This window comes from Myzus persicae, unplaced genomic scaffold, assembly GCF_001856785.1.
Source record: "Myzus persicae strain clone G006 unplaced genomic scaffold, MPER_G0061.0, whole genome shotgun sequence".
NCBI lineage: Eukaryota > Metazoa > Arthropoda > Insecta > Hemiptera > Aphididae > Myzus > Myzus persicae.
Window position 1 is genome coordinate 125,483 of NW_019103164.1, and position 26,815 is coordinate 152,297.

Consider the following 26,815-nt stretch of genomic DNA (forward strand, 5'->3'; position numbering starts at 1 on the left):
AAATTCATTGTACCACAAAATAATTAATAAATGCAAATTTTGTGTTATTTCTAAACATCATATTTTTTTTTATTACTTAAATGTAGAATTGTTTGATATGTCATGTGAAAACAATAGCTCCTGTAATGCATTAGAAGAAAATTATGTTCCAAATAATAATGCAGTGATAATAATGTTTTGTGTCAACTGTTTAATTTATTCAAAATTATTAATCGGTTATCATAAAATAGTTAACTTTTTACTAACTGAAAACTGTTAGTTAGCAACATTGTTTTTTTTTTTTAATCATTAGGCTTTTATTTGTATTTATGGTGAAACCAATTATAATTTTAATGTATATTAATCTTATTTTAATGTGTAAATTCCCTCCATTTTTTTTTTTAGGTATCAAAATGTAAATAATAGGTTAAACAAGAATATTACTTTTATAAGCATTTTATTTATTTTTTATCATTTTTTTTTTTTATTGTTGAACATTTTGTAAGTAATGGTGTAATTGTATAAATTGCAATATTTTTAGTTTTGAATTAACAATATTTGTATTGTGTAAATGTAGTAATCATACAAGTTGGAGGACATAAGTTTTTTTAAAAAACCTAACAGTTGTGATAAATATATTGATCTATTAATAGGTATTTGTTATCCAAATGATTTAATAAATGTGATGAAACAAAACATTTTGTCACGTTTTTCTTCTTTCTTTTATGATATTAAATTAAAATTATGATTCCTTGATGTAACCTTATTTAACATGTCCAAGACTGGGATTAAAATTGTGTATTCTTGATATAACCCTGAATCTAAAAGTATTAATTATTGAATACATATTATAAACATAAATGTAAATATTGGAATGTGGTACTTAATCAATTGTCAAACTTAGAGGTTGCATAATGCTTTTTCAGTGGGTCGTGAAATTATAAATAAATTTATTTTTGATTTAAAAAAAATTGAATGTATTGTATTTACAATGTGGGTTTTTTTTTACTAGTCATCAACATATTTTGTGGTAGTAAAAATGCTAAATTTTTGACGGAAAAGTGAATCTAGTTGGTACTTTGGGGGGGTCAAAAGTAAATAAAAAGTGCTACAGCTCTTTCAAAAGCTGCAAGTAAAACAAACAAAACATTTAATTTCAAGTACCTATCTACAGTTATTCGTTTTTGTTAACAATATCGGAAAGTCTTTCCACGAGTGAATCCAACAATGTGAAAATTTGAACTTCAAACGCTCATAAAATTTTAATCGAACGATGTAAACAAAAATATACAGTCTTAAATTACATCAAAACTATTTAAAAGCATAATATTATTATCACTAATTCATAATATAATAAGTTTAAATAATATAAAATTATTATAGATCCATGAAAATATGATCTTGTACGGAATAAGAAATCATGAATGTACATGTTATTCAGAAAAGTGAATCCTAAAATAAACTAACAAAATTAAAAGAGTTGGGCAAGTGGGTATACCGTATACCGCTTCTGTACAGTAGTTTTCGAGCATGTTTTTGCAATGTATGTGTTAAATATGAATTCAATGATAAATTATTGTTTACGAAAAACAATTCTGAGGAGAGACGTTATGTAATCCTAGCATACTTGTATAAATAAACAACTTTAATAATATATTTAAAAAAAAAATGTCTCATGGCTATAAATATCGTAACTTTTTTGGATGAACTTTTTTTTGATAGAGGTTGAAAAGCTTGTTTGAAATATTTTATTACAATTTTTAATGTATTGCTAATAAAAGAAATATTTCATTAACTTCGAATAATTTCTAACTTTTTTTTTGTATCGTGTAAAATTCTATTTACACAAAATAACTTTAAACTATGTAAGTTACTGTTAAAAAATTACATTCTAAGAACGTTGATTTTCTTTAGAAATTGTGTTTTACTTGGTTTAATGTTTAATAGTTGTCGGATAGTAACTATCCTACCTTGATTAGGTAGTAGTACTCAGTAGTAGTATAGGTACATAAGTATCTACATATCTATAATAATAGTCTTTACGCTTGTAACCAGTGGAGTACATTCAATATTCTTATGAGGGGATTAAAGTATACACATGTATTTATCAGAGTATATATGTGGTAATGATGTATCCTGGAGAGATTTTGAAAAAAATGATTAATTTTGGGTTGCCGGAGCTAGGGTAACGTGCATCAGCATTTAATTATTTTAAGACAACATTTTATTAATAATTTGACAAATACCATATTTGATACACATGTTACAACAATTTGCATGACTGTCTACCAATTTCAAAACAGAATTTTTTTTCGTCCTCCGTGGTGAGATTTATCCCAGAAGCCTCCCCCCATTGGCCCCATTTGTACGCCACTGTGTGTGGGTACTGATGGTAAATAAACATAAATGGGCGGGTGGAAGAGATAATTAAATCAGTAGATTAAGATTTATGATAGCATTATTGAGTCTTATATGACATTAATTGTCGGGTAGATATAACTTTATCAAACGACAATGCAATGTATGTAGGTATTTTGTTTTTTTCTTTTATTGTGCTTGATGACCAGGCGCGTCAGTCTATAGCCACTCGGACGTCCTCCCACTGTTCGTTTGGCTTTCTCTCACACACTTGGATATCAGGGTATATAGATGGGACCATACATTTTCCTTAATACCTTTCTTTCAAAGGTATTTAGTCTGTTTTCAACTCCTGCTGTTGTTGCGCACGGTCCTGGTTCAACATGCACAGGCCTCTGCTGGTCATGAGATACGTAGTATGTAATCTTTTTTTGGTCTTCCGAGATAATCATTTTGATTTGAACGTTTGTGACATAGGTAGCAAAATAACATCCATTTCCAGCTTTTATACAAAGTTTATCACGCATACAGTTGCTATTATTTATGTTTGTCCCCATCGGGCCCCAGGTATTTAAATATTTAGGAAACTGTTGAAAGAACATCCCATTGACTTCTAGATCTAATTTGTCTTTAGCGCTTCATATTTCTCTAGTCATATACATACATTTGGTATTTTATATGCAGGTATAATTATATATTCATTAATGTATACATTTTAACTGTATATTATTATAATCATTTAAATACCTACAATTATCTATGTTAGTGTTACCTAGGTACCTTACAAATAAGCCGAATTCACATAAAAAAGAAATACAGCAATACTAATGTATAATATATTATACAAGGTACACATAATCTGGGTCACTGAAAAGATAATACCTACTCAAATTTTAGGGTCGAAATATCAAAATGTCGAAATGGTTGGGAACCACTGCAGAGCTTATAGAATATCGAAAACCAACTAGATTTATTGTTAAATTAAAGTGTTGATTAAAATTATATTTATATTTAAATATAAATATATTTGAATTTAAAACTGAACGTTTATTTACTATTATAATTTATAGTATCATCATAATATAGTTTTCTTGTTTTCATGTACCAAAGGTGTTGACGTGTTTTTTTTAAGCATCCAAAGTGTGTCAACTCATGTTGACGTATATGGTCGAGAACGTGTTAAATTGTTTTTCGAAACGAAATTTGCACACGTGGACAATTATTTGATAATAATGTTCCCCCCAAACATAATATATGACGTGTCAATATGTCATTTGATTGCAATGACAGATTAAACCCTTTGTCACACGAATACACGGTAACAGGTACCTTTTTTTGTACAGCTTGTACGCTACCGAAAATCCAGTAAAAATACAATATTCATTTTTATAATTGCGTAATACGCAGGTTTTTTTTTAATTAACACAATAACACGTCATGCAAAAACGTGTTTAACTTTAATTTTATTCTGTTTTAATATAATATTTATACATACAATTTACAATTATTGTATATAAACATTAATTCATGTAAATAAATCCTTAAAAATAATACAAATTTATATGATTATCTTGTATCAACTATAAACAACTTATAGCGAAGACGTCTGCATGCATAATCCATAAATTAAAGTATTTTAAAATTCACTAAAATATTATCATAATAATGACAAAATATTGCTCATTATTTATATTTTATCATTAATATACTAGTAGGTATACAGCATAGTAATGAATGTTATGATAAAAAATAACAATTATCTATACAGTATACATTTGTTCCGGGATATGTTATTACTTATTAGCATAGGTGCAATTTTGGGGGGTGCTTATCACCCCAAATTTTATCATTGTCATTATGATAAATGTATTACTAAGACATCATTTTCATTTTTAGAAATAATAATAAGAATACATAATATATTATATTATAGGTAGGTAATTGTTTATATTAAGCTCCCACAAATATTTTATTTTTAAGTGATAGCGTTTAGACAATTATTTCGTTCTTTACGATCACTGCTCGTCTTTGAGTGTTGTAGATCTAGATCAGGGACGGCAAATCCATGGCACACGAAAAGATTTTGTGGGCACGCGAAAATTAGCACTTTTATATATTATATAATATATTATTTATTATAATATTATAGGACCTACAAATTAAAATAGCCTAAACTAACCTTTTTATACTGATACATCAATTATACAATCAAATTATAGTATAACAAAATATTATATTTTTAATATTTTTTTTATGGCACGCTCTAAAAAAAAATAAAAAGGTTATTACTAATTTTGGGCATGCAGTGTTCAAAAGGTTTGCCATCCCTGATCTAGATGATCATTATTGTGTGTATATTTCCCACCAATCACCCGCATCATACATGTTACAGAATCTCATGAACATTTCATGTAGTCATTAGATCAAAACATTCAAAACAAATTTATGGACTTGAAATAGCTATATACGCTTGGCGAATCTGTTAGTACTTCGAATGATCCGATTAAATGACGTTTGAACGCATAACCGATATAGGTATATTATTTTGCATTAATCCGAGCACTTTTCAATTTTAAGCAAATTCACGACGGGAATAAACTATTAAAGATGTTGAATATATATGCTCTGCTCGATGCAAGTCAAACTTTATTACCAAAAAATCAAAAATGTTTACATTTTTTATATTGAACCATTCGAAGTAGGTAGGCGCTTTCATTTTTGTTAGTTGGTAAAGCCGTTACAATACAAAATTGATATTGTTTACAGAGGATTAAAAAAGGTAGTCTAATGATGGCGTAAGAATGAAGTGTCGATATTAATTTAGTCCAAATTGCCCCTAGTTGCCTTTAGCTGAACGCCTCCTCCACGGCAACTCGGAATATCATAGTTAGTAGACTGATTGAAATGTCCAAATACCATACCTACGTCCGATTTATATATAAACATATTATTTAAAAACATAATTAACTTAAAAATAAATACATTTGTAATTTTCCGCGACCCCGTACTTCAAATATACGACTTTCTATTAGATAAACTCAATTATGTTTTTTGTTAACGTCAACCCCGCAGTTAATACTGCCTTATATAATATTAAGTAAATTATATAATCTAAAAGATGAAATAATATAGGTAAGCACTAAGCTCGAAATAAGGTTTGATATATCTTGATCCGTGTTAAATGTTATTAAAAAAACCCAACTCCGAGGAATGGTCATTCCTGTGTACAAAAGAGTCATACAGTAATGTTGAAATAATTTAAATTTTACTTAATCTTAATTTTCAGATATTTTCATCATTACATAAATTACACCGATCATTTTAACTTCAAAAATTACTGTTGAGTCATCGTAAAATAGTGCTAGCCAAATTCCCCAAGGCTTCACGAGTTCACGACGGTTGCATCATAAACTACTGTCTATGCCCTATGGTATTATCGGCTATACCATACCTAGGTAATATTGTAATAACCGAAATACTATAGTCATATCTTGGTAAATGTGGAAACACCGTACATAGGTAATCGGCGTTTTCAAAGAATATTAAGTGAAGATTTTCAAGAAAAATCCGATACGCACACTCTTATCGAACTCCGGGTCGGTACATATCGCTTGTATTGCACGTGTGTAACATATTAACATACATAACATGTAAAACGCCCAAAATTGACCAGACGCGATACACTCCTCCAATCCCTTCCTTGAAAATCTTTTATGTTTTAAATTCAATATAATATATTTTTCAAATACCGTCAGCCTTTGTATGAATCAACTGAACAGATTTATTTTAGCTATTTAGACTATTTAGTCGATATCGAACAATTGTTTGCCACATCCCACGATTAATAGTTATTATAATTAGCGGCACATGAACAATGTGGAAAGTACAGTCACTGTACTATGACACTTTCCTTAAAAATCTCTTTGAACAAAATGTGAAAACCTCAAATGCCAACATTTGCTTATTAAGCAGAGGCAATTATACTTTAAATTAGAAATAAGACTAAATTAACTATAGAAAAATATAGAATATATTAAGTACAAACCTTAATCAAAAATTATTTTGTCATGAAAGGTAATTAACCATACATTTTTAAGTATTTCTAAACAGTGTAACATGTTAATTTATTGTTCCAAATTAATGAATTTTTAATAAAGTTAATATAATTTGTACACATTGTTCACAGAATTTTAATATTAAAATTATTTCTGCTGAATTAACGGTGTAATCAAATGGATTTAAATGTTTATTGTACAAAAAACCAAATAATTCGAACCATTTATAAAATGATGAATTACGTACATAGAAAAAAATATATTAGCTAATTGTTAACCTAACTGCTTAACATACATAATCCAAAAGGAAGTAAAACCTTAGCAGTCTTATATACAATAAATAAATTTATAAATATTTCCATTTTTAAAGTTCATCTTTTTCAGCATCTCCAGCAGGTGGAGGAGGAACACCACCAGTACTAGCATATAATTTAGATATGATTGGGTTGACAACACCCTCCAATTCGGTTTTTTGTTGTTTGTATTGTTCAGGGTCAGCATCTTGATTTTCATCTAACCATTTAATCTTAGCATCAATAATTTCTTCCATTTTCGTTTTTTCAGAATCGGACAGCTGTACACAAAAAAAAAAAAATACATGAGAAAAAATTTAAAAATATCAAAAACAAAGTTATCCTTACCTTGCCACCCAATTTTTCTTTATCGCCAATTTGGTTCTTTAACGAGTATGCATAGGATTCTAGGTCATTTCTAGATTCTACACGTTCCTTCAATTTTTTATCATCATCTGCAAACTTCTCAGCTTCCTTGATCATACGTTCTATGTCATCTGGAGTTAATCTATTTTGATCATTGGTAATGACAATCTTTTCTCGGTTACCAGTTCCTTTGTCTTCTGCACTAACTTGCAAAATACCATTAGCATCAATTTCAAATGTTACTTCGATTTGTGGAACTCCTCTAGGTGCTGGTGGTATACCAGTGAGATCGAATTTTCCAAGAAGATGGTTGTCTTTGGTCATTGGTCGTTCACCTTCAAATACTTGAATAGTTACAGTGTTTTGATTATCAGCAGCAGTAGAGAAAATTTGACTCTTTTTGGTCGGTATAACTGTGTTACGTGGAATTAATTTGGTCATAACTCCGCCAACAGTTTCAATACCCATAGTTAAAGGATTTACATCCAAAAGAATGATTGCATCTGTATCTTGTTCACCAGATAAAACACCAGCTTGAACAGCAGCACCGTAAGCTACAGCTTCATCTGGATTAATACCACGTGATGGTTCCTTTCCATTGAAATATTCTTTTACCAGCTGTTGTACTTTGGGAATTCTAGTACTACCACCCACCAACACAATCTCATCAATATCTTTTTTATTCATATCGGCATCCTCCATGACTTTTTGAACAGGCTTCATGGTAGATCTAAACAAATCCATGTTTAATTCTTCAAATTTGGCACGAGTAAGTGTCTCAGAGAAATCATCTCCTTCGAAGAAACTTTCAATTTCAATGCGCACTTGATGACTGGCAGAAAGACCACGCTTGGCTTTTTCGACTTCACGTCTCAATTTTTGAACAGCTCTGTTATCCTTTCTAATGTCCTTACCCTTCTTCTTCTTATACAACTTAATAAAATGATCCATTACTCTCTGATCGAAATCTTCTCCACCTAAATGAGTATCTCCATTTGTAGACACTACTTCAAAGACACCGTTATCAATTGTCAACAATGATACATCAAAGGTACCACCACCCAAATCGAATACCAGAACATTCTTTTCTCCTTCTCTCTTATCTAAACCGTATGCTATAGCTGCAGCAGTTGGCTCATTTATGATTCTCATGACTGTAAGACCAGCAATAGCTCCGGCATCTTTTGTAGCTTGACGTTGACCATCATTGAAATAAGCAGGTACAGTAACGACTGCATGGGTTACAGTTTTGCCTAAGTAGGCTTCAGCAGTTTCCTTCATCTTAGCTAATACCATAGCAGAAATTTCTTCGGGTGCAAACACTTTAGATGTACCTTCAATAGTTTCAACTTCAATATGAGGCTTAGTGTTTCTTTCAACCACCTACAAAAAAACAACACAACATTTAAGTACAAAGTATAGTTAATTGACAAAAATATAACCAATTACCTTGAAGGGGAAGAATTTAACGTCATGTTGAACATTGACGTCAGACCAGTCACGACCAATTAATCGCTTAGCATCAAATACTGTGTTTTCGGGATTTGTAGTAAGCTGATTTTTAGCTGCGTCACCAATAAGACGTTCTCCTTCTTTGGTGAATGCAACATATGATGGAGTAATTCTGTTACCTTGGTCATTTGCTATGATTTCTACTCGTCCATTTTTATACACTCCAACACTAAACATTAAATAATAAATACATTAGCACCATGTTAAAATTGTGCAAAACATGAAATTAATATTTAAAGAAAATCAAAATAATTGATAAAAACTAATGCTGACGTCGAAAAAAGGCTAATTTTCAAAATTAAAAAATATTGAACAAGTATCTACATTTTAAGAAACTCAATAATATAACTGAAATTTAAAAAATTCCAAGAATAAATCAAATATTGACTAGGAAGATACGACCTATTAATAAGCAATTGCAAAGAATACCCTACTATGAGGTAAATTGTAAAAGTATAATTTTAATCCAAAAGTAAATTAATACTATGCACTTAACTAATATATAATAAATGAAAATTTAGAATTGTGAATATAAAATTATTAAAAATAAAAAAAAATAATCCAACTCAATGTTTTTCTTATGCCACCTGTACAATATTTTTGGTGATGTCACAGATATATTTCAGGTTAAGTGTTCAAAATGATAAAAGTTAGTCACCTATTCAAAAATATAATTAATTTATTATAGATGATGGCAATTAAAATGATTAACAACAACTACTAATAACAAAAATAATAATTCCTATTAATTAAATGTTTACTTATTTATTAACCTAGCATATGGTTTGAAAGGACATACTGTTATAGAGATGTTTATACAGAGTAGAAGCAAACATTATTAAATTGGTAAAATAGAGGTAGAAGTAGGAAAACCAAAACAGTATTAATATAAGAAGATTAATTTAATTTAACATAATATGTTAACACAATATTAAAGAGTTATAATTACCATGAATATGTTGTGCCTAAATCAATTCCAATAACAGTACCAAGTTCTTCTTTGGATGCACTACTCGCAATAGGGCTGACCAAGAAGATCAGTGCCCAAAAAGCACAAATGGACTTTCGGTGGTCCATGCCCAGATTTGAAAGTCTAAAAAAAGAACAGTTAGATATTGTTAGTTATTTTCTATTTGCAATAATAAGAAAATTAATTCTGTTATTAAAAAAATACCAAGAGATATTTAAAAGCAAACAAAATATAATTACCAAAACAATGACCACAAATCGAATTGAATTACGACTGGAGGTTTAATAAAATTAAAATTAAACTGTAAATCGGATTAATGCTGGAGACTCACGTCGTTGATGACGAAGGCGAAGTTAAAGTATTCTGACCGAAGTAGTAATAACCGAACACCGACGCAACGCTAACAAGAATGAGAAATGAAACACCGGAAAACTGACGAATTGGTGCCTTCGTTTCATATCTATATACAGTTATACAGACATGTGGGCTGTTGTTATTGGTCGGTCACCAATCACTTGTCTCGTTCTCATTGGTCCACGTTCGATGACGGAGAGGCTAAAAAAAAAATCGAAAATAGAACATAACCTCAACGAATTTTATACCGAGAGTGTCACCTCGTTACGCGGTATGTGGTAACTACTTATCAAATTATTATTATTATTATTATTATTAGAGTTATGATATTGGCGTGATTAATGTTTTCGTTATCCGTATAAGTGGAATAAAAATTTAACCCTTGCCCTTCACGAATACGTTCGAGACGCCCGCCAAGGTGAAGCTTCGAATTTCGATTTTCTTCTCCAACACAGCTCGTCTCCACCCGGTTGTGCCGTTCAATTGTAAATAATACACTTTTGGAACTACAATACTAAACATGGCGTTTTCGATTTCTTTCCACAAGTCTTCAGTCTTAACGGTAACTATTAATTTTTTTAATTTCAATGTCACACCCTGATACTACCAAATTTATAGATTAGATACACCATTTATCAATATTAGACGAGCAACGCCTGTCATCTATTGATTTAAAAAAATCCCTTATTATAAAATCATAGCGTCTAAAAGCCTGTGTCACCAATTAGTATCATTAATATCTATTATTATGTATTTAATCCATACCAATTCTGTTGTATCTGTAGCAGAATACTTTGTAAAATGATATAACTTTTTCAGAGTACCGTCAAAATACTTAAAAGATCGTTAACTACGACTCGAGTGTTGGCTAATAAGCAGGTAAACTAAGGTTTATAATATAGCTAATGAAATAGATTTTACTGTCTGTTGTACTATTTTCTGTGTAGATGACTGTTAGGGATGCACTCAATTCAGCTATGGATGATGAAATGGAACGCGATGAAAGGGTTTTCATTTTAGGTGAAGAAGTAGCTATGTACGATGGTGCTTATAAAGTTTCCAGGGGATTGTACAAAAAATATGGTGAAAAACGTGTGATTGATACCCCAATTACAGAAATTGGATTTGCTGGAATTGCTGTTGGAGCAGCAATGGTAATAATTTTAATTTAAGTATTCATTTTACAATAAAATCTATTATTAATGTAAAAAGTATTATGTACTGTATTGGAAAGTTCCTTAATCATCTATTTTATTGTATCTAGGCTGGTTTGAGACCAATCTGTGAGTTCATGACATTCAACTTTTCATTGCAAGCCATTGACCATGTTATCAATTCCGCAGCAAAAACTTTTTACATGTCTGCTGGCATGGTAATAAAATTAATAATTTTTTGATATACATATCACCATGTATTATTATTATTTTAATAAGGCGTTGCACTGTTTGTTTTTTTTCTCTGACTTGCGTGCAACAAAGACACAAAACACAGTGTTGAGAGTTTTAAATATAATTTTATCTAAGTATGGCTCTAATAAAATGCAATAGCTATTTCAATTTACAATTTTTATTTTTTAAGTTTAATGTTGAGCTATAAAATTAATAAAGTATTCAATCAATTAATCAAAACCTTCAAAATATCACTCTCTTTAATATTTGTTTATTATTTTACATTATAATAACTCAAAAACTATTAAAAAATTACTTTGCATACATGAGTCTTGCCTATGTTGCACGTGTGTTCGAGAGAAAACTCATAAATTAATCTATTTTATTTGAAAAAAATTAAATTGTAGGTAAATGTACCAATTGTGTTCAGAGGACCAAACGGAGCAGCAGCTGGTGTGGCTGCTCAACATTCTCAATGTTTTGGAGCTTGGTACAGTCAATGTCCAGGTTTAAAAGTAAATCAATTTATTAATATAATGCCTGTTGGCCTGTATAATTATTTATTCAGTGTTTTGTAAAACTAGGCAAATATTTATATACATAATATTAATTATAATTAGTACGTATCATAATTTATCATCAGGGCTCGAAAGTTCATGCACTAAAAAATGCATTAACTAGCATGCACCACTAAATGTTGGCAAAATATGTATTCAAATATGCATTAAAAATTCAGAAATATTTATTTTACATTTATTACATTATTTACATTTACTTAATTTTTTAAATTATGTACTTAAAATATGGATAGGTAAAATAAAAAACTTAAAGGTAAATTTTTAAATAATAAAGTTATCCATTTTTTATTCAAAAATTAATTTTTTTTAATTTTTATACATTTTATAACACTAAAAACCTAACTTTACAGATCAACACTTTGTTGTCATTATTACCTTATTATTTTTATTAAAGCTATGGTATATTATATAACCCGTGGTTGTATGAGAATAAAAAAAATTGAAACAAACACTTCAATTTTGTAAATTGGAAAAAAAATAAGAAATAAAAAAAAATTCTAATATTTATTTGTTTAAACAGAACAAATATGCATTGATATCTCTTAAAAACTAGTATATGCTAAATATACCAAAAACATGCACTATTAAACTTTATATATTTAATGTTATTGTTATGAAACAAATTTGTATCTCAGCTATCATGTTTTCCTAGGTTGCAAGAAAAACATGCAAATACTTGAACATACGAGCCCTGTTTATAGGTTAGGTTTACCTTAGGTATTTATTTACATGTAATTTATAACTTTAGGTTATCTCTCCATACAGTTCTGAGGATGCCAGAGGATTGTTAAAGGCAGCAATCCGAGATCCTGATCCAGTTGTGTTTTTAGAGAACGAATTATTATATGGTAATCAATATCCAATTACAGATGAAGTATTAGATAAAGATTTTGTGCTACCTATTGGAAAAGCAAAGATTGAAAGAAAAGGTAAAACTTAAAACATTAAGGTTTTTGGTAAGAATTAATATTACCTTTATTTGTTAATTTCTATGTTAAGGTGACCATATTACATTTGTGGCACACTCTAAAGGAGTTGAATTGGCTTTGGATGCAGCAAAAGAATTATCTTCAGTTGGAATTGAGGCAGAAGTTATAAATTTACGATCATTAAGACCACTTGATATTAATACAATTATACAATCAGTAGTTCGCACAAATCATGTCATATCAATAGAACAAGGATGGCCATATGCCGGTATTGGATCAGAGATAGCTGCTCAAATTATGGAGAGTAAGAAATATAACCACTATTAGCGTCTTTATATTTGCTTTTGATTTATTTGAATAAAATGTTGTTTATTAATTTTAGGTGAGGCTTTCTACCACTTAGACGCACCAGTTATAAGAGTGACTGGTGCAGATGTTCCAATGCCTTATACCAAATCATTAGAAATTGCTGCATTGCCTCAAATAAATAATATAGTTGATGCAGCTAAAAAGTTATTAGGTGTTTAAGCCTTACTCAAATTGATTATATTAATTTAACAAATAAAATCTGATTTAATATTTAGGTGCAATTTGGCCTACTTAATTTACTGTAGGACCAATAAATAAATTCCATATATGTTTAAAATTAAAATCTGTGTTAATGTTTTCTTGTTAATTTAATTTGTTAAAAAATAAAATGAAACAAAATTAGGTAATAATTTTATTATTAATTTTGTATTTAAATCATCTTGATATTGTACCTGATTGCCATACACTTAGTTTGTGTATAATATACTGTGAGCATAACGCTGTGACCTAACTGATTTGTATGCATGTGGGCAATGCACTTGGTGCAGAACAGCATGGTCAGATTAGACATTGCCCGCACCAGCTAGGACATTATAAAAATGTGAAATAATTGCTTCTTAGCAATATTTAATAATTGTTATTAAGTAAATAAGTAATACAGTATAATATACTATCATAAGATATTTAGATATCTTAAGACATTTGATATTGCGCTTCATAGGCATAATGTACAACTGTATCTCAATTTACAAAGATTTATAAATATTTTAGTTATTATTAATAAAATAAGACACTGTTTCAATTATCAATGTTTATTCAATATAATATTTATATTATCTTGGAATTATATTTATTACTCTTGTTATATTATTTTTGACAGTCTTTTGTGTGAACTGGTTTTGATTTTATTAAATTTGTTGCTTGTAAATCACCACTGATGGCAATGTAACAAAAGGCACCTCCATCAGCTGGTTTCGGTTGGTCAGATAAAAACTCATTAACATCAGACTGTGTGGGTACAGTTAGTGGATAATCTGCTTTTATTTTTTCCATGGCGTTTCCTAAATTTTCAAGTGGTCCGTCAGGTGGAGGATGTTCAAACGGTCCGGTGAGTCGCAAATCGTATAAGTAGCCCAGTAGTGCCATCATGTAATCGTTCCGCACACCTTTCATTTGTGAACAGGCAATATCCATACGTACACCACACAACTTCTGTAACCATTTCGCCACTCTAGTCTTGTCTTGCACGGTAGTCATTAGGGCGGCATAAGGTCGAGCGATATGAAGAAGATACTGAAATTCCCAATCGAGTAATGAACTAAATAGAGCTTTTTTATTCTTCTTGGTCTTTACACTCTCCTTTTTGACATTTCCATCTTCAGCCAAAATGTCCTTATCTGCTACAGACATGTTTGTTGTATCTATTACTTCCTCCGTATCTTCGTCATCTTCTTCTTCTTCTTCTTCTTCGGGACATTTGTCGTGTATGCTGCAAATGGACGGGTTAATACCTTCATCTTTTAACATTTCTTCCCACATGTTATCAACTTCCCACGTTGCCATTGGAATAGTAGGTATAGTAAAACTTTCAGGGGATTTTAAAGGACCAATAGGAGGAATCGATTTAAACACACCATACATTTCATCATTGAGAATAGACAAAATCATGTTGAAAAGATATCTGTTGCGCTTAATTTTAAAGAACTCCGTTGCATATTCTGCTGCGTATAGTTTCCTGATCCAAGGTATTACCTTCTCTTTATCTTTTTCTTTGCTCAAGTTGGGTGCGAACTTCTTCAACATAGCAGTATAATACACAAATTCAATGTTGATTGAATCATCATTTGCAACGCAGACAACTTTTTCAATCTGATTTCCTCCGAACATTGAAGATTGACGACTCAACCCAGAACGAGTACTAGATCTATCATTGCTTTCAGAGTCTTTTTCGGAAGTCATCTTGATGATATATTTTAACTCAAAAATTAAAAACTGTATAAACTATGAGTAGAGAGTTGTTTAAAAGTTTTTATTTTAATAAATGTAGGTTTTTAAAATAAAACATACAAACAATTATAGCTGAATATTATAAATACACAAGAAAATTGTTTGGTTGGTTATGTAAAGCCAGTATATAAAATATATTAAACCATTTATAATTATAAATACAAATATTTTTATTGAATAAAAAAACATTAATCTATTAGAAAGGAAAACATTCACCATATAAAATCATGAATTATTGTTTTTATTATTTATTCTTTTAAGTATTACATGACAAATTATACAATTATTATACCTTCAGATTTTTTTTTTCGTTTTGAATGTACTTGCTTAATCTCTTTGAGCAATTTGAGTTAAATGACGATCGATTTCTTGTTCGCTTAATACCCTGTGTTAAAAAAATAAATACTCGTTAAAATATGTACTCCAGATCATTTTTGGTGATCAGGAGTGAAGCTAACCCTGAAGAACAGAAAAAACCTAAAAGAAGTTTTAATGTGCACTTGTTACATTTTCGATTAGTAATTTAAATAAAAAATGGATTCCCAGTACAAATACAACAAAATTAAGGGTAAAATATAGAATCATATTATAATGTATACATTCTAAATACAAGGACATCATGTAGAATTAAAATATGGTTAAGAAATACGGTACTCTTAAAGCTATCATTTAAATATAACACACTACTTTTTTTGCTTATTTTATTATTTAACTAATTTTCTAATTGAAAATTGATAGTTAATAGTTTGTATTGATTAGACATTTGATCACTGGACAAGATTTGACTATGGATTATACCCGAAAAATGTATTAATACACTCTACATTATTATAATATAAATAAATAAATAAAAAAAATAATTACCATAACATTTTAACCATCAACAAATATGTTGTAGGTACAGAGACAAAATAATGATAATTTTTGTCATGCTTATAGTCAATTTCTAACGTGTATTAAATGTATTGCAACGATGCTACGTTAAATATAAATGAAGTAGTGTTTTATGTGATTAGCTTTTAGTTGGTAACTATGATAGTTTGACAGTTATTCAAGGTCACTCCAGTTATTTCACTACTCCTGATGATTGCATTATCTACATATATTTTTAGAACTAGGATTAAACTTACTCAAACTGCTTGTTCTCGGTTGTTACAATACCAACTTCAATGTCACTAGGTTTAAAGTCAACAGCTAGAACGCTTGATAAACATGATATGGCCAGCTAAAATGTATTAAAAAAAAAAGGTGTTATACAAATGTAACAAAATGTATAAAATTATATGGAAAACAATAAAAAAATTTTAATACTTCAATAGCTTCATCTTTAGAGTATTCCTTCTTTTTTTTCAATTTTTTTTCTAAATAAGTATTAGCTTCTGTTTGTTTTGTTCCAACTGCAATAGCATGGAATGAACAATAATATCCTGCTGGATCTGTCTTGTACACCATAGGTCCTTTTCTGTCATCAGTCCCAATTAATATCATACCTTGAAATGAAAAATATAATTAAGTAGTATATAGTGTTTGCATATACATATTTAATAAATTTAATTTTTAACTTACTGCATCCAAGTGGTCTCATTTCAGCATTTTGTGTGTATACTTGAGAAATATCAGCCATACGACTACACAATGTTTCTACAGGCATTTCAAAACCATTTTTATATTTATATTCACATGCTTCAGCTCTAGCTCTATACACTTGAGAATGACCATCAGCTAAAAAAAATAATTTCGATAAAAATTTTGCACATAACAATTAACACTTTCATTTACCTGTCATTCCAGTCATAACACATCCAATGTTTTTAGTAATACGGAACAAATGAGTTACAGTTTTAGGATCAATTAATTTATCCTGAAAAAGAAGAAATTAATTAAATATTAGCAAAGAAGAAGTTTCTAGGTACTAGCTTAAAAATAATGTGCTAACATTTTACAAGATTTATTTTAATACAACTAATGTATTTCATAATATTTATGATATGAGTATACATGTAGTTCTGAATATTCTTACATGTATAACAATATAAATTTATTTGAAGGTATGTAAACATAATTTAGTTTAGTGCAGATCGAGGAAATAAAAATAAAAATAGTTTAAATTCATTATTTATTATATTACTTATATTTAGGTCCACCAGCCACCATATAATAAGTAATAATTGTATTCAAGGTATTTGCAATTAAGGGAATCATATCATTGAGAATGGTTCTTTTTTGGAACTCTATAGAAAGGGGAAAGAATATTAAGTGTACACGTAACCCATAGAAAAGTTATTGATTTCATATCAACCAATATTTCTGAATACCTAGTTTTGATAAAATTTAAATATTAAGACAGGTTTGTATTAAATAAAACTATATATACCTATCTAGTTATCTATAATACTATCGGTTTTTCGAATAAAAAATGTATGAATTCATTAATTATGTTAGGTTTAATTTGAGAAACAGAGGCCAAGATTCACGTCCCTGCAGAGATTCTGAAGCATTTAGAATCAATGCGTCTCAAAAACATATTCATAACAAAACAATATATTATACATTTTTTTAGTTTATTAAAGGTACATAATTTAACGATTCTTTAAAGTTTTTTTTAGTACTTATAATATTTAATTAATAGCAGTAACCACTTACTGGTACTTTTCGCTGAGTAGCTACAACCGCAACATCAACTCCTTTAATTGCCACTGATGTAAGTCCGCCTTGTAATATAGCTTTGATGGCATACTCTAAAAGAAATCATAATAATTATTAGCTTGATGCATCATACAAATATATTTTCATAGGTACTTTTCACTAACCAACTTGATAAAGTCTTCCTTCTGGAGAAAATATAGTTATGTGTCTGTCAAAACCAGCACTAGTCCCACGAGACATTTTCTAGCTTATTTGATTGAATTAATAATTACAAAAAAATGAAATTATTTTAAACAATAGTGAACGATTTACAATATCATATATGTTTTGTTTTGGATGATTTTCAAAATTATTCACTGTGGAACATAACCTCAACATTATCTTATCATCAATAGTATATTGCTTATTCTCGTTGGTAACATTGACAAATATCTAGCAGTTGGTAGTGGCACTGACATTTTATCACAACGAGATTATAGATATCTTAAAGCACGGACTACTAGTAGCAGTCCGTGTCTTAAAGTGTGCTTATCAGTAAGTTATGATAAGCAACTAACATTATTCAAATTGAATTGCTTTCAACACGTTTTATCTGTCTCCGTTTTCTGTAGATTTCCGTTCCGATGTCTGCGGCTCTTAAACGTGGTCACAGGGATGACCTGGCCGATGTCGCTCCGGTGGCCAAGAAAGCCCGGGAACCGGAAACTGCCGAGCAGCGCGTTCTGGAAATCATCAAGTGCTCCGGCAACAAGGGTGTATCCGACGAAGATCTCATCCGGGCCTGTCCCGTACTAACGATCGAGGAACGCGTAGACGTGGTTAACAAACTGATCACGTCTAATGCGATCACACTGCACAAGGTAAAGGACACGCTTAGGTACAAGTATAAAGGGCCGACAGCGTCTTCCCCTGGGGACGCCAACACCGAGGAGCTGGTCGTGTTCAATCTCATACGCGACTCGGGCCGAAAGGGTATATGGATCCGGGATGTGCGCATTAAGTCCAATCTGGGTCTGCCACGACTCAAAAAGATCCTCAAGTCACTGGAGACGAAAAAAGCCATCAAAGCCGTCAAGTCGGTGGCGGCCGCCAGGAAAATCGTGTACATGTTGTTCGATCTGGAACCGGACAGCTCCATTACAGGTGGCGCGTGGTACTCCAATCAAGAATTTGAGTCAGAGTTCATCGAGATACTCACCAAACACAGCTATAAGTTCTTGGAAGCGAAAAAGTCAAAAGCCCTAAAGAACACCACTATTCGCAGTCCGTTAGTTAAGTATAATACGTCCTACGCGACTGCCGACCGGGTACTGGAATTCATATCGAAAACTGGCATCAGCAAAGTGAGACTCACCGTGGAGGAAATAATATCAATACTCGACCTATTGGTTTATGACGGTTTGGCTGCAAAGCGTGTTAACTCCGAAGGAAAAATAGAATACCGTTCCACTAAAACTCTATTGAGCAGAAATGCTGTGAGTTTTTTGCCTTGCGGTAGCTGTCCAGTCATTAAACGATGTTCAGATGCTAATCAATTAAATTGTTTAAACTGTAAGCATATGAAAATTTGGACTACAATTTGACATGGTCATATATGTTATGTGTTATGTAACCACCTGTGTATTCAACTAAGTATCTGTTATTTAATATTAAAATAATGTTTTTATGATAAAACTTACATTTTCAGAATTGTTTTATTTATTTATTTATAAATGGGTAAATATTCATTTAGTGCATATAATAATTTGGTTTTATGAATTATAAGGTACAAATTAGACATTTGGTAAACAAGGATGAGGATAACAAAATAAGAATACATTAATAACTAATAAATAATAAGTAACAAATGAGTAATAACAATAATTGAAGAATTTTAATTTATAGTTATAATGATACGCGCTGCTACGCTGGATATTAGTTTAAAATAATATTGTGGTTCTCGTTGGTACACTGTACACGGAAATTGAAATCTTCAATAATTGGTGTATTCAGGAGGTAAAATTCCTAGTAATTTTCAAAAGCACCGGGAAAAAAAGGATTAAAGAAAAACGGGAATTTATACATTAAATCAATTTTCACCGAATGTTTATATTATCATTTTCTATACACCATACAATTTTCAAAATGTTTTGACTCATGTTCAGCTATTTATAGCCATATGACATTTTCGATTTTTCGTCTGACGAAACACTAGCTAATTGTAATTAATTGTATTAAATATTTATGTCTAAATGTTAATAGATTTATGTTAATCCTAGTAGGTAGTAGGTACCTATAGCTACTACATAGTAGATACCAGCTAATTTATGCATTGAGGTATATTGGTGTTTCTGTCCTGTTCAGTTATTTGTTATTTAAAAATAACAAAAAATACAGATATCGATGCAGTTATTGATGAACTGGCTACCAGAAAACTTGATTTTTATTATAATTTTTTACTATTTTAGAAGGTAAAAAAATAATCAATGCGATGTATTAAGAATAATGATTCTTTAATCGCATTTACGTCTAAAATCTAAATTTTTAAGGCTATAAATTAATAACGAGAATATAAATAGTATATTATATTATGTACCTAATTAAAATAACATATGATAGGTTTATTATAATAAGTTGTTACAAATGTTACTTGTCCAAAAACATAATACCTATTTACTATTTAACTATTTTTTACAATTATTTTTTTAATTCAAATCTGACCACATGAATTTTAGTCTTCGACGTTGACTCGTCTCAATACCATATAGTAAGTGTATAATGCTTTTATAAACTGAAAATGATTACATAAATATATCAGCAAAATAGTTATAACTAGATAGTGAAAAAATGGTAGGTAAGTTACATAAAATATCGACGTGGTCTTCAGAAAAGTTAAAAAAAATATAAAATTAAAATAATCTTACCGAAATGAACGACTCGTAACTCAACTTGTACATATAAAATCCTGTGATAAAAGTTGGTTTAATGGATCTCAAAATCATTAACGTCAGTAATTGTCGTACCCTTTCGCCGCATCTCCACCAAGGAACGTCATACACTACGGTACAAACACTTAATTGCTGAACATAGACATAAATAACTAGGTATATAATTATATTATATTATTATATAGGTAGGTTTATAATCCCTACTTTTTGTATGATGAATTCGCCAAAAAAATTGTTAAGATATTGATGCCAAATACTAAGACAAATGAAACATACTACACTGATTGTTTCGATTACGCTGGCACTGATCTGAATACAAAACACGCGATAAAACTATTATTATAGAATGATAATATATTTAAAAAATCTCAATAAATAATTCCGAGGAAATATATGAGCTCATTAATTCTAGTATTATATATTATATAACTACTTAGGTACTACAGCCTAAATAATAATCTAAATGAGGTAGGTAGGTTGTAGGTATATATCAATATAAATACAAATGTTGACTTCATTTTCACCACTAGATTAGGTGTGCATTTAAAGGCATAGATATAAAAAAAAAATTGTAAAGAATTTAAAAATATAAAATATGTTGACGAGTGTCTTAAAAATCTTAAAATACAAAGAATAACGAAGAAAAACGTAAAATTAAAATAATAATAAATAAAGGTATTTTTTTTTTAATAATTTATTAAGGCTTAAAAAGGATTTTAGCCTGTATTAACTAGGTATTAAAGAAGAAAATATAAACTAATGTACATTAAATTTAAAAATAGAAGGTATACAGATATTGGCATGTTTTAGAGCAGAGGTCGGCAACCGGCGGCCCGCGTGTATTGATACGGCTCGCTTTAAATTCTACAACAACGAAATTTGATTGAATATCATATCGAAAAAATCATACTAAATCTATTGAAATAAAATAGAAACTATGACGGTCTCATATTGAAAAAAATGAATTAACATATTTTCCGAATTGTAAAAAACTTTTTGAATCGTCAGAATTTTCATTATCAACAGTTAAATTTGTTGGAGCTATTAACAAAATACGCTTATCAAGCAAATCGACAATAATTGTATACCTACTGTAGATTAGGATAAAACTATCTAGCACTCGTAATTCCAGTATTATGCAGTACCTACCTAATAGTATATATTGGTACAAAATTGCAAAAATCAGAATTTGAATACATCCATGAGATATTAAAGGAAACATATGAGAAGAGCAATGCCGGGTGAAAAATTCTGTACCACACAAATGGCATATTCCATACATTAGCTTGGGTAGGTGAGTAGAGGATCGCTGAAGTAAATTGCCCATTTAAATATTGGATTGTTTCATCAAATTTTCAAACGCAGATGAGAGATTTACTAATGCCGTATACGTGTATAATAAAATACTGTCTCGTACTTATAATTATTAATCATATTTTACGTAATAGCGCATACCGTTAACTGAAACAATGCAAATGTCACTGAGGTTATTCCGTGTAAATAATCCATAAGTATAAGTGTGCTAAATAGTTTACGTATATTTGTTATATAACTGCAAAACAAATGACAAAAACTACAGTGTGGTTATGTAAATAGTTTAAAAATAAGTAGGTGTTATATTCATAATTAAGTCACATATAACATATAGGTATACAGGCATACAGTCGTATGAAAAATATTTATTAGATACATATTTAAACATACTTAAGGATCAGGATGTGATGTTTTACACATTCTCGGAGTGTCGAGTAGAACAGTATTTGTTGTTTTTCAGTATAAATTGAAAGGCGGTTCGTACACGAAGAATTTTCAACTGTAAAAATAGTTTGTGTTACAACTTAATAACTGACCCCAAAATGGACTGCAATTTATTGGGGTTTGGGCTCCACTGCAGTGGTTCATCAAGTTTACGACTTTAAACTTAAAATAAACGATGATTGTTACTATTTGAGAAAATGAAATGTAAGATAATACCCCTACGGCCCTACCACATTAGGTTAGGTACATAACAACCAGTGTTGGGTAAGTTACATTAAAAAGGTAATGAAATTACTTTACTCGTTACTTAGAGATAAATGTGATGGAGTTACTTTACTTGTTACTCAAATACAATTGTAATGAAATTACTTTACTTTTTAATAGAAAAATGTCTACGTTACTTATCGTTTTAAATTTTTTAGCATTTGTCATTCTAAGAGCAACGCAACTGGAAATACACTATCTAGTATCTAAAGATAAAAGGTACAATTTGAAAAATATGTACAGTTTTTTATTTTTTAAATTTTTTTTTATTAGCTTTTAGTTTTACTAAAGCAGCTCAACAATTATAAGAATATGTACAGTTAATACTTACATAAGTACATAATAATATTAATTACTTATAAGTTATAAGTTATAACTATTAAAAAATAGTACTAATTAATTGTACACATCAATAGTTGGTCATTATTAATAAAGATATCTTCTTGAAGCAAATGTACAGGTAAGTATATTATTATGTCACAACATACAACACCAACAAAAAATAAATAAATAAAATCGTTTTCTTTTCTATTCATTTTTATAAAACAATATTTTTATTTATTTGTTATTTTTTAAATTGACTTAACAAAATAAAGTTGTATCAATTATAACAATGTAAGTTATTCCCTTAATCATTAGTAAGTTATCATCATTATTTATTTTTAGTGTTAATAATGTTTATAGGTATAGTTGTCATAATTGTTAATAGGAACGTATACAAATTTAATAATAACTTTACAGTTTACGATGTTCATAGGAACGTTTTGTGTACCTATTTATACTCTGTTCGCCGAGAGACCAGGACCATTTCGCTTATATGACTGACGGAAATACGGACTCTCAGTCAAATATCCCCTTTCTACGACTAAAACTATTTTGTATACGTAGTGAGTTCAAATAAACGTTCGTGTCGGCCGTTATAATAATATATGGTACGTATTAAACCAATGATAATAATATAATAATATTCTATCATAAAGTTCATACAACACATTTACACATTTATTTTATAAATTATTTAAAAAATAACAAGAAGCGCCCTCGAACATATGAACTTAAATCACTACAAAAAAACATGACACCGTATGCATGGCCCAAATTCTGAGCAGCTGGTGGTCGCCAGGTGGTGCGTAGCCGTTACCAGTAAAGGTGGTGTGGATTGACGAGTTTTCGTCCACCGCCCAGTCCTGGTCTCTCGGAGTCGGAGAACAGAGTATAGAAGAATGCAATTAAATAATTAATGTAATTAATTATCTCAAAACTTACGGCACAATATTAGACATATGCCAAAACCATTCAAACAAAATTAAAACAGAATTGTGGCGATTTAAAATGTGGGTATGCCCAATATCCACATTATAGAATTATGAACAGAAGTTCAACAATTTCAAAAATGTCATTTGACATGGGGCAAATAATCTTATAAATACTTACAATATCTATACATACATTTATGTTAATACTCACATTGTTCTAAAGTGTTTTCGTTATTATTTAGCGACGTGTTTAGTAATTCAATTTGACCGCCGATGGCATAAATAGCGACAAACAAATATGTATCAATACCCAAGTATACTATTACGATTAACACCAGTGCAACAGAATAGCAGACAAAAACCGCTAAAAACATCCAATTTTCGTTCAAAGTGAATGGTATCCAACAACTCAACGGGTAGCTTTTTGGATCGTTGTAGTATTGAAAATCAGACTGATCACTGTAATACGAACAGTAGGTAATTATCAAAAATCATTATTGTGTGCAAAAGTTGAGTCCGTTGCTAAGTTGCTTTTTAATATACCTAATACAACCCAAACACAGTGCTTGGAAGGAATTAGTTCAATGGTACTCGTGATTCAGTTAAATTTTCAGAAACTAAACTAGAACGCAATTCTTTTTTTGAGTAAAGGAACATATTGGAATTTTGTTCATTTTTTCGTTAATTTATTCTTTTTAATATAGGGAATTCAAATAATTTTTAGAACAAGTTTTTATAATTTTTTTTTTGAGAAATTTATTTAATATGATGAGCTACATAATTTAACCTTTTTACTACAATATACAATAATATTGACAATGTTTACAAAATGTTAAATCAGTCACGGCTGTCTTATCAGTCTCAACTTGTATTAAATAAACAAATCAAACATTTTAAAAACAAAATAACTACAGAGGTAATTAAAACAACTGTTACAACAAAGTATATTAAAACATAAATTATTGAGGAAATGAAAAATGTTTTTTTTAAGAACGATGAAAGGAACTTTCTAAGCACTGCCCAGTGCCCAAATGAGGTAAGGTATAGCCGTGTAAGTACTATATAGTCTATCAGATCTAAAATAGGTGATGTCTTATCATAGTATATAGTTATTTCAGATTTGTTAATATTTGGGTAAAAAAGTCTATATAATTTTTTCGGAAAAAAATCAGTTCATATTATTAATAAACAGAAAAAAGTCGGGTCTAATTGTTTTTTCTAAAAAATGTCACAATTTATGAATAGCATAAATTATAAAAGATATAATGAAAAATTAATGTTATAATAATGCAAAATAATTTAAAATAACTTATGAATATTTATTTCATTTAAATCTATTATAAATACATTTTTTATTATAATTCATTATTATTTATCCATTTGGAATGATTAGGATATATTTTAGACATGTTTAGAGAGTATTTCCAGCGGATGCTTGTTAATACAAATACATTTTCCTTCTTAATTTCTGGTGGTAAGTATATCACAATTTTAAACAAAATTTAGTGTTTCTTTTTCTCCCAACCTTTTTTGTAAACATACTAAACATGGTTTCTAGAAACTTTCTAGGTTCATAATACATCTGCAGGTCTGCTGCAGATTAAAAATACCGTGGGCGGTATATCACTATTTACATAATGAACCAATAAAGTGTGTAATTTTTTTCCACCGACCTTTTTGGAGGTGAGATGCAAACGCATCCGATCGGTTTTCCGGGAGAAACCCTTTATTTTATAGCCTACTGTGTGATGTACTGCTGCTATTGCAGAAATTGAAAGAAACAAAAAAATAATTTATTAAGTTATTATAATACTATATATAGGTATGTAATGATAAAGAAAATTGCATTCACATTACCCCTTTGAATATGTCAACAAGGGGCTGACGATTATGAAAAATGACGCGACCATACCGCTGAACATATACCAAAAGCTGATCTTTCGCGTTTGCTTTAAGTAGTCGGCGGTAAATGCGTCGGCCGAGCTGCCGTACGCCACCGATCCTTGAGCTTGTATTTGCGTCAGTGCAGTTTTGAGCTGTGAAAATTCACCCCTGAACATCGTCATGTAAAACCATTTGTACAAGCCCGTGGAGAACATGGTCCAAATGTCTATGGTCCTTGCCAACAGTGTTAGGTCGGTGGCAACGAACATCTGGACCATCATCAGAGTAGTGACTAAGGTGATGACGATAAAAATGATCACTCGGTAAAAGTTGAAAGCCCATCGCGTCCATTTCGTCGAGTCGCTCGCTGAAAACACTCCGATCGACCGGAGAATATTGTACGAGAACGAGAGATAATCAGGATTATTATTTTGCATATTTCTGAATGGGTATTTAATAATATTGTCGTAGGTATAAACGGTTCGAACAAACTACTTGGCGTACGGCGCGGATGTTCGCCGTGTATGAGGATCATGTACACCAACACCATGTCACCATACACAGTCGTCGGTGACGTAGGTATATTACAATATTATAATATAATGATATATCAACTATAATATTATATTATCATGATACGTATTCACTTACTACCTATATTACCTCGGTATATATTATGGAGTTGTGCCCGAAATGTTGTTGGTTTTGTTTGTTGATTTTATATATGTATTGGTTTAATTCTATAATAGCACCCTCTACTATATACCCTCTTTAATGTTTTATTAGACGTAATAATATGACAAATCCAAGCATATTATTGTTTAAGAAATCTAAACTATATACTTGCCTATAAAAGCATAATCATTATAGACCATATAATATATCGTATTGTATATATATATATATTATATTTATGTCTACGCTATAATAGGTTGTAGGTATAGGTAGGTATTAGGTACTATGTTTACAGAGTGACCCATTG

At 29.9% G+C, this 26,815-nt stretch overlaps 6 protein-coding genes across 6 annotated transcripts; 2 read left to right on the top strand and 4 right to left on the bottom strand.

The window, feature by feature from the left end:
• Positions 1 to 6,553: 6,553 nt before the first annotated feature.
• LOC111033919 (heat shock 70 kDa protein cognate 3) lies at positions 6,554 to 9,970 on the bottom strand. Its single transcript, XM_022314876.1, has 5 exons — positions 9,773 to 9,970; positions 9,513 to 9,656; positions 8,501 to 8,732; positions 7,034 to 8,434; positions 6,554 to 6,966 (listed from the first exon to the last, which is right to left on the bottom strand). The coding sequence occupies exons 2-5, from the start codon at positions 9,638 to 9,640 to the stop codon at positions 6,757 to 6,759; spliced, it is 1,971 nt and encodes a 656-aa protein (XP_022170568.1). The 5' UTR covers positions 9,641 to 9,656; positions 9,773 to 9,970; the 3' UTR covers positions 6,554 to 6,756.
• Positions 9,971 to 10,227: 257 nt separating this feature from the next.
• On the top strand, positions 10,228 to 13,713 carry LOC111033921 (pyruvate dehydrogenase E1 component subunit beta, mitochondrial). Its single transcript, XM_022314878.1, has 8 exons — positions 10,228 to 10,449; positions 10,707 to 10,766; positions 10,835 to 11,041; positions 11,152 to 11,259; positions 11,683 to 11,790; positions 12,602 to 12,782; positions 12,853 to 13,086; positions 13,165 to 13,713. Exons 1-8 carry the CDS (start codon positions 10,408 to 10,410, stop codon positions 13,308 to 13,310), a joined length of 1,086 nt encoding a protein of 361 aa, XP_022170570.1. The 5' UTR covers positions 10,228 to 10,407; the 3' UTR covers positions 13,311 to 13,713.
• A 27-nt stretch (positions 13,714 to 13,740) lies between these two features.
• LOC111033920 lies at positions 13,741 to 15,176 on the bottom strand. Its single transcript, XM_022314877.1, has one exon. It carries the CDS (start codon positions 15,048 to 15,050, stop codon positions 13,959 to 13,961), a length of 1,092 nt encoding a protein of 363 aa, XP_022170569.1. The 5' UTR covers positions 15,051 to 15,176; the 3' UTR covers positions 13,741 to 13,958.
• Positions 15,177 to 15,318: 142 nt separating this feature from the next.
• Positions 15,319 to 18,099, bottom strand: LOC111033923 (proteasome subunit alpha type-6-like). The gene is made up of 7 exons (XM_022314879.1): positions 17,909 to 18,099; positions 17,742 to 17,836; positions 16,878 to 16,959; positions 16,665 to 16,820; positions 16,410 to 16,588; positions 16,229 to 16,323; positions 15,319 to 15,483 (listed from the first exon to the last, which is right to left on the bottom strand). The coding sequence occupies exons 1-7, from the start codon at positions 17,982 to 17,984 to the stop codon at positions 15,426 to 15,428; spliced, it is 741 nt and encodes a 246-aa protein (XP_022170571.1). The 5' UTR covers positions 17,985 to 18,099; the 3' UTR covers positions 15,319 to 15,425.
• A 177-nt stretch (positions 18,100 to 18,276) lies between these two features.
• LOC111033926 (probable DNA-directed RNA polymerase III subunit RPC6) lies at positions 18,277 to 19,434 on the top strand. Its single transcript, XM_022314883.1, has one exon. The coding sequence runs from the start codon at positions 18,368 to 18,370 to the stop codon at positions 19,325 to 19,327; it is 960 nt and encodes a 319-aa protein (XP_022170575.1). The 5' UTR covers positions 18,277 to 18,367; the 3' UTR covers positions 19,328 to 19,434.
• A 999-nt stretch (positions 19,435 to 20,433) lies between these two features.
• On the bottom strand, positions 20,434 to 26,270 carry LOC111033905 (odorant receptor 67c-like). Its single transcript, XM_022314849.1, is given in 7 exon segments — positions 20,434 to 20,514; positions 20,648 to 20,803; positions 20,876 to 20,980; positions 22,127 to 22,223; positions 22,376 to 22,484; positions 24,161 to 24,408; positions 25,807 to 26,270. Coding segments are annotated over 7 exon segments (1,260 nt in total).
• Positions 26,271 to 26,815: the final 545 nt, after the last annotated feature.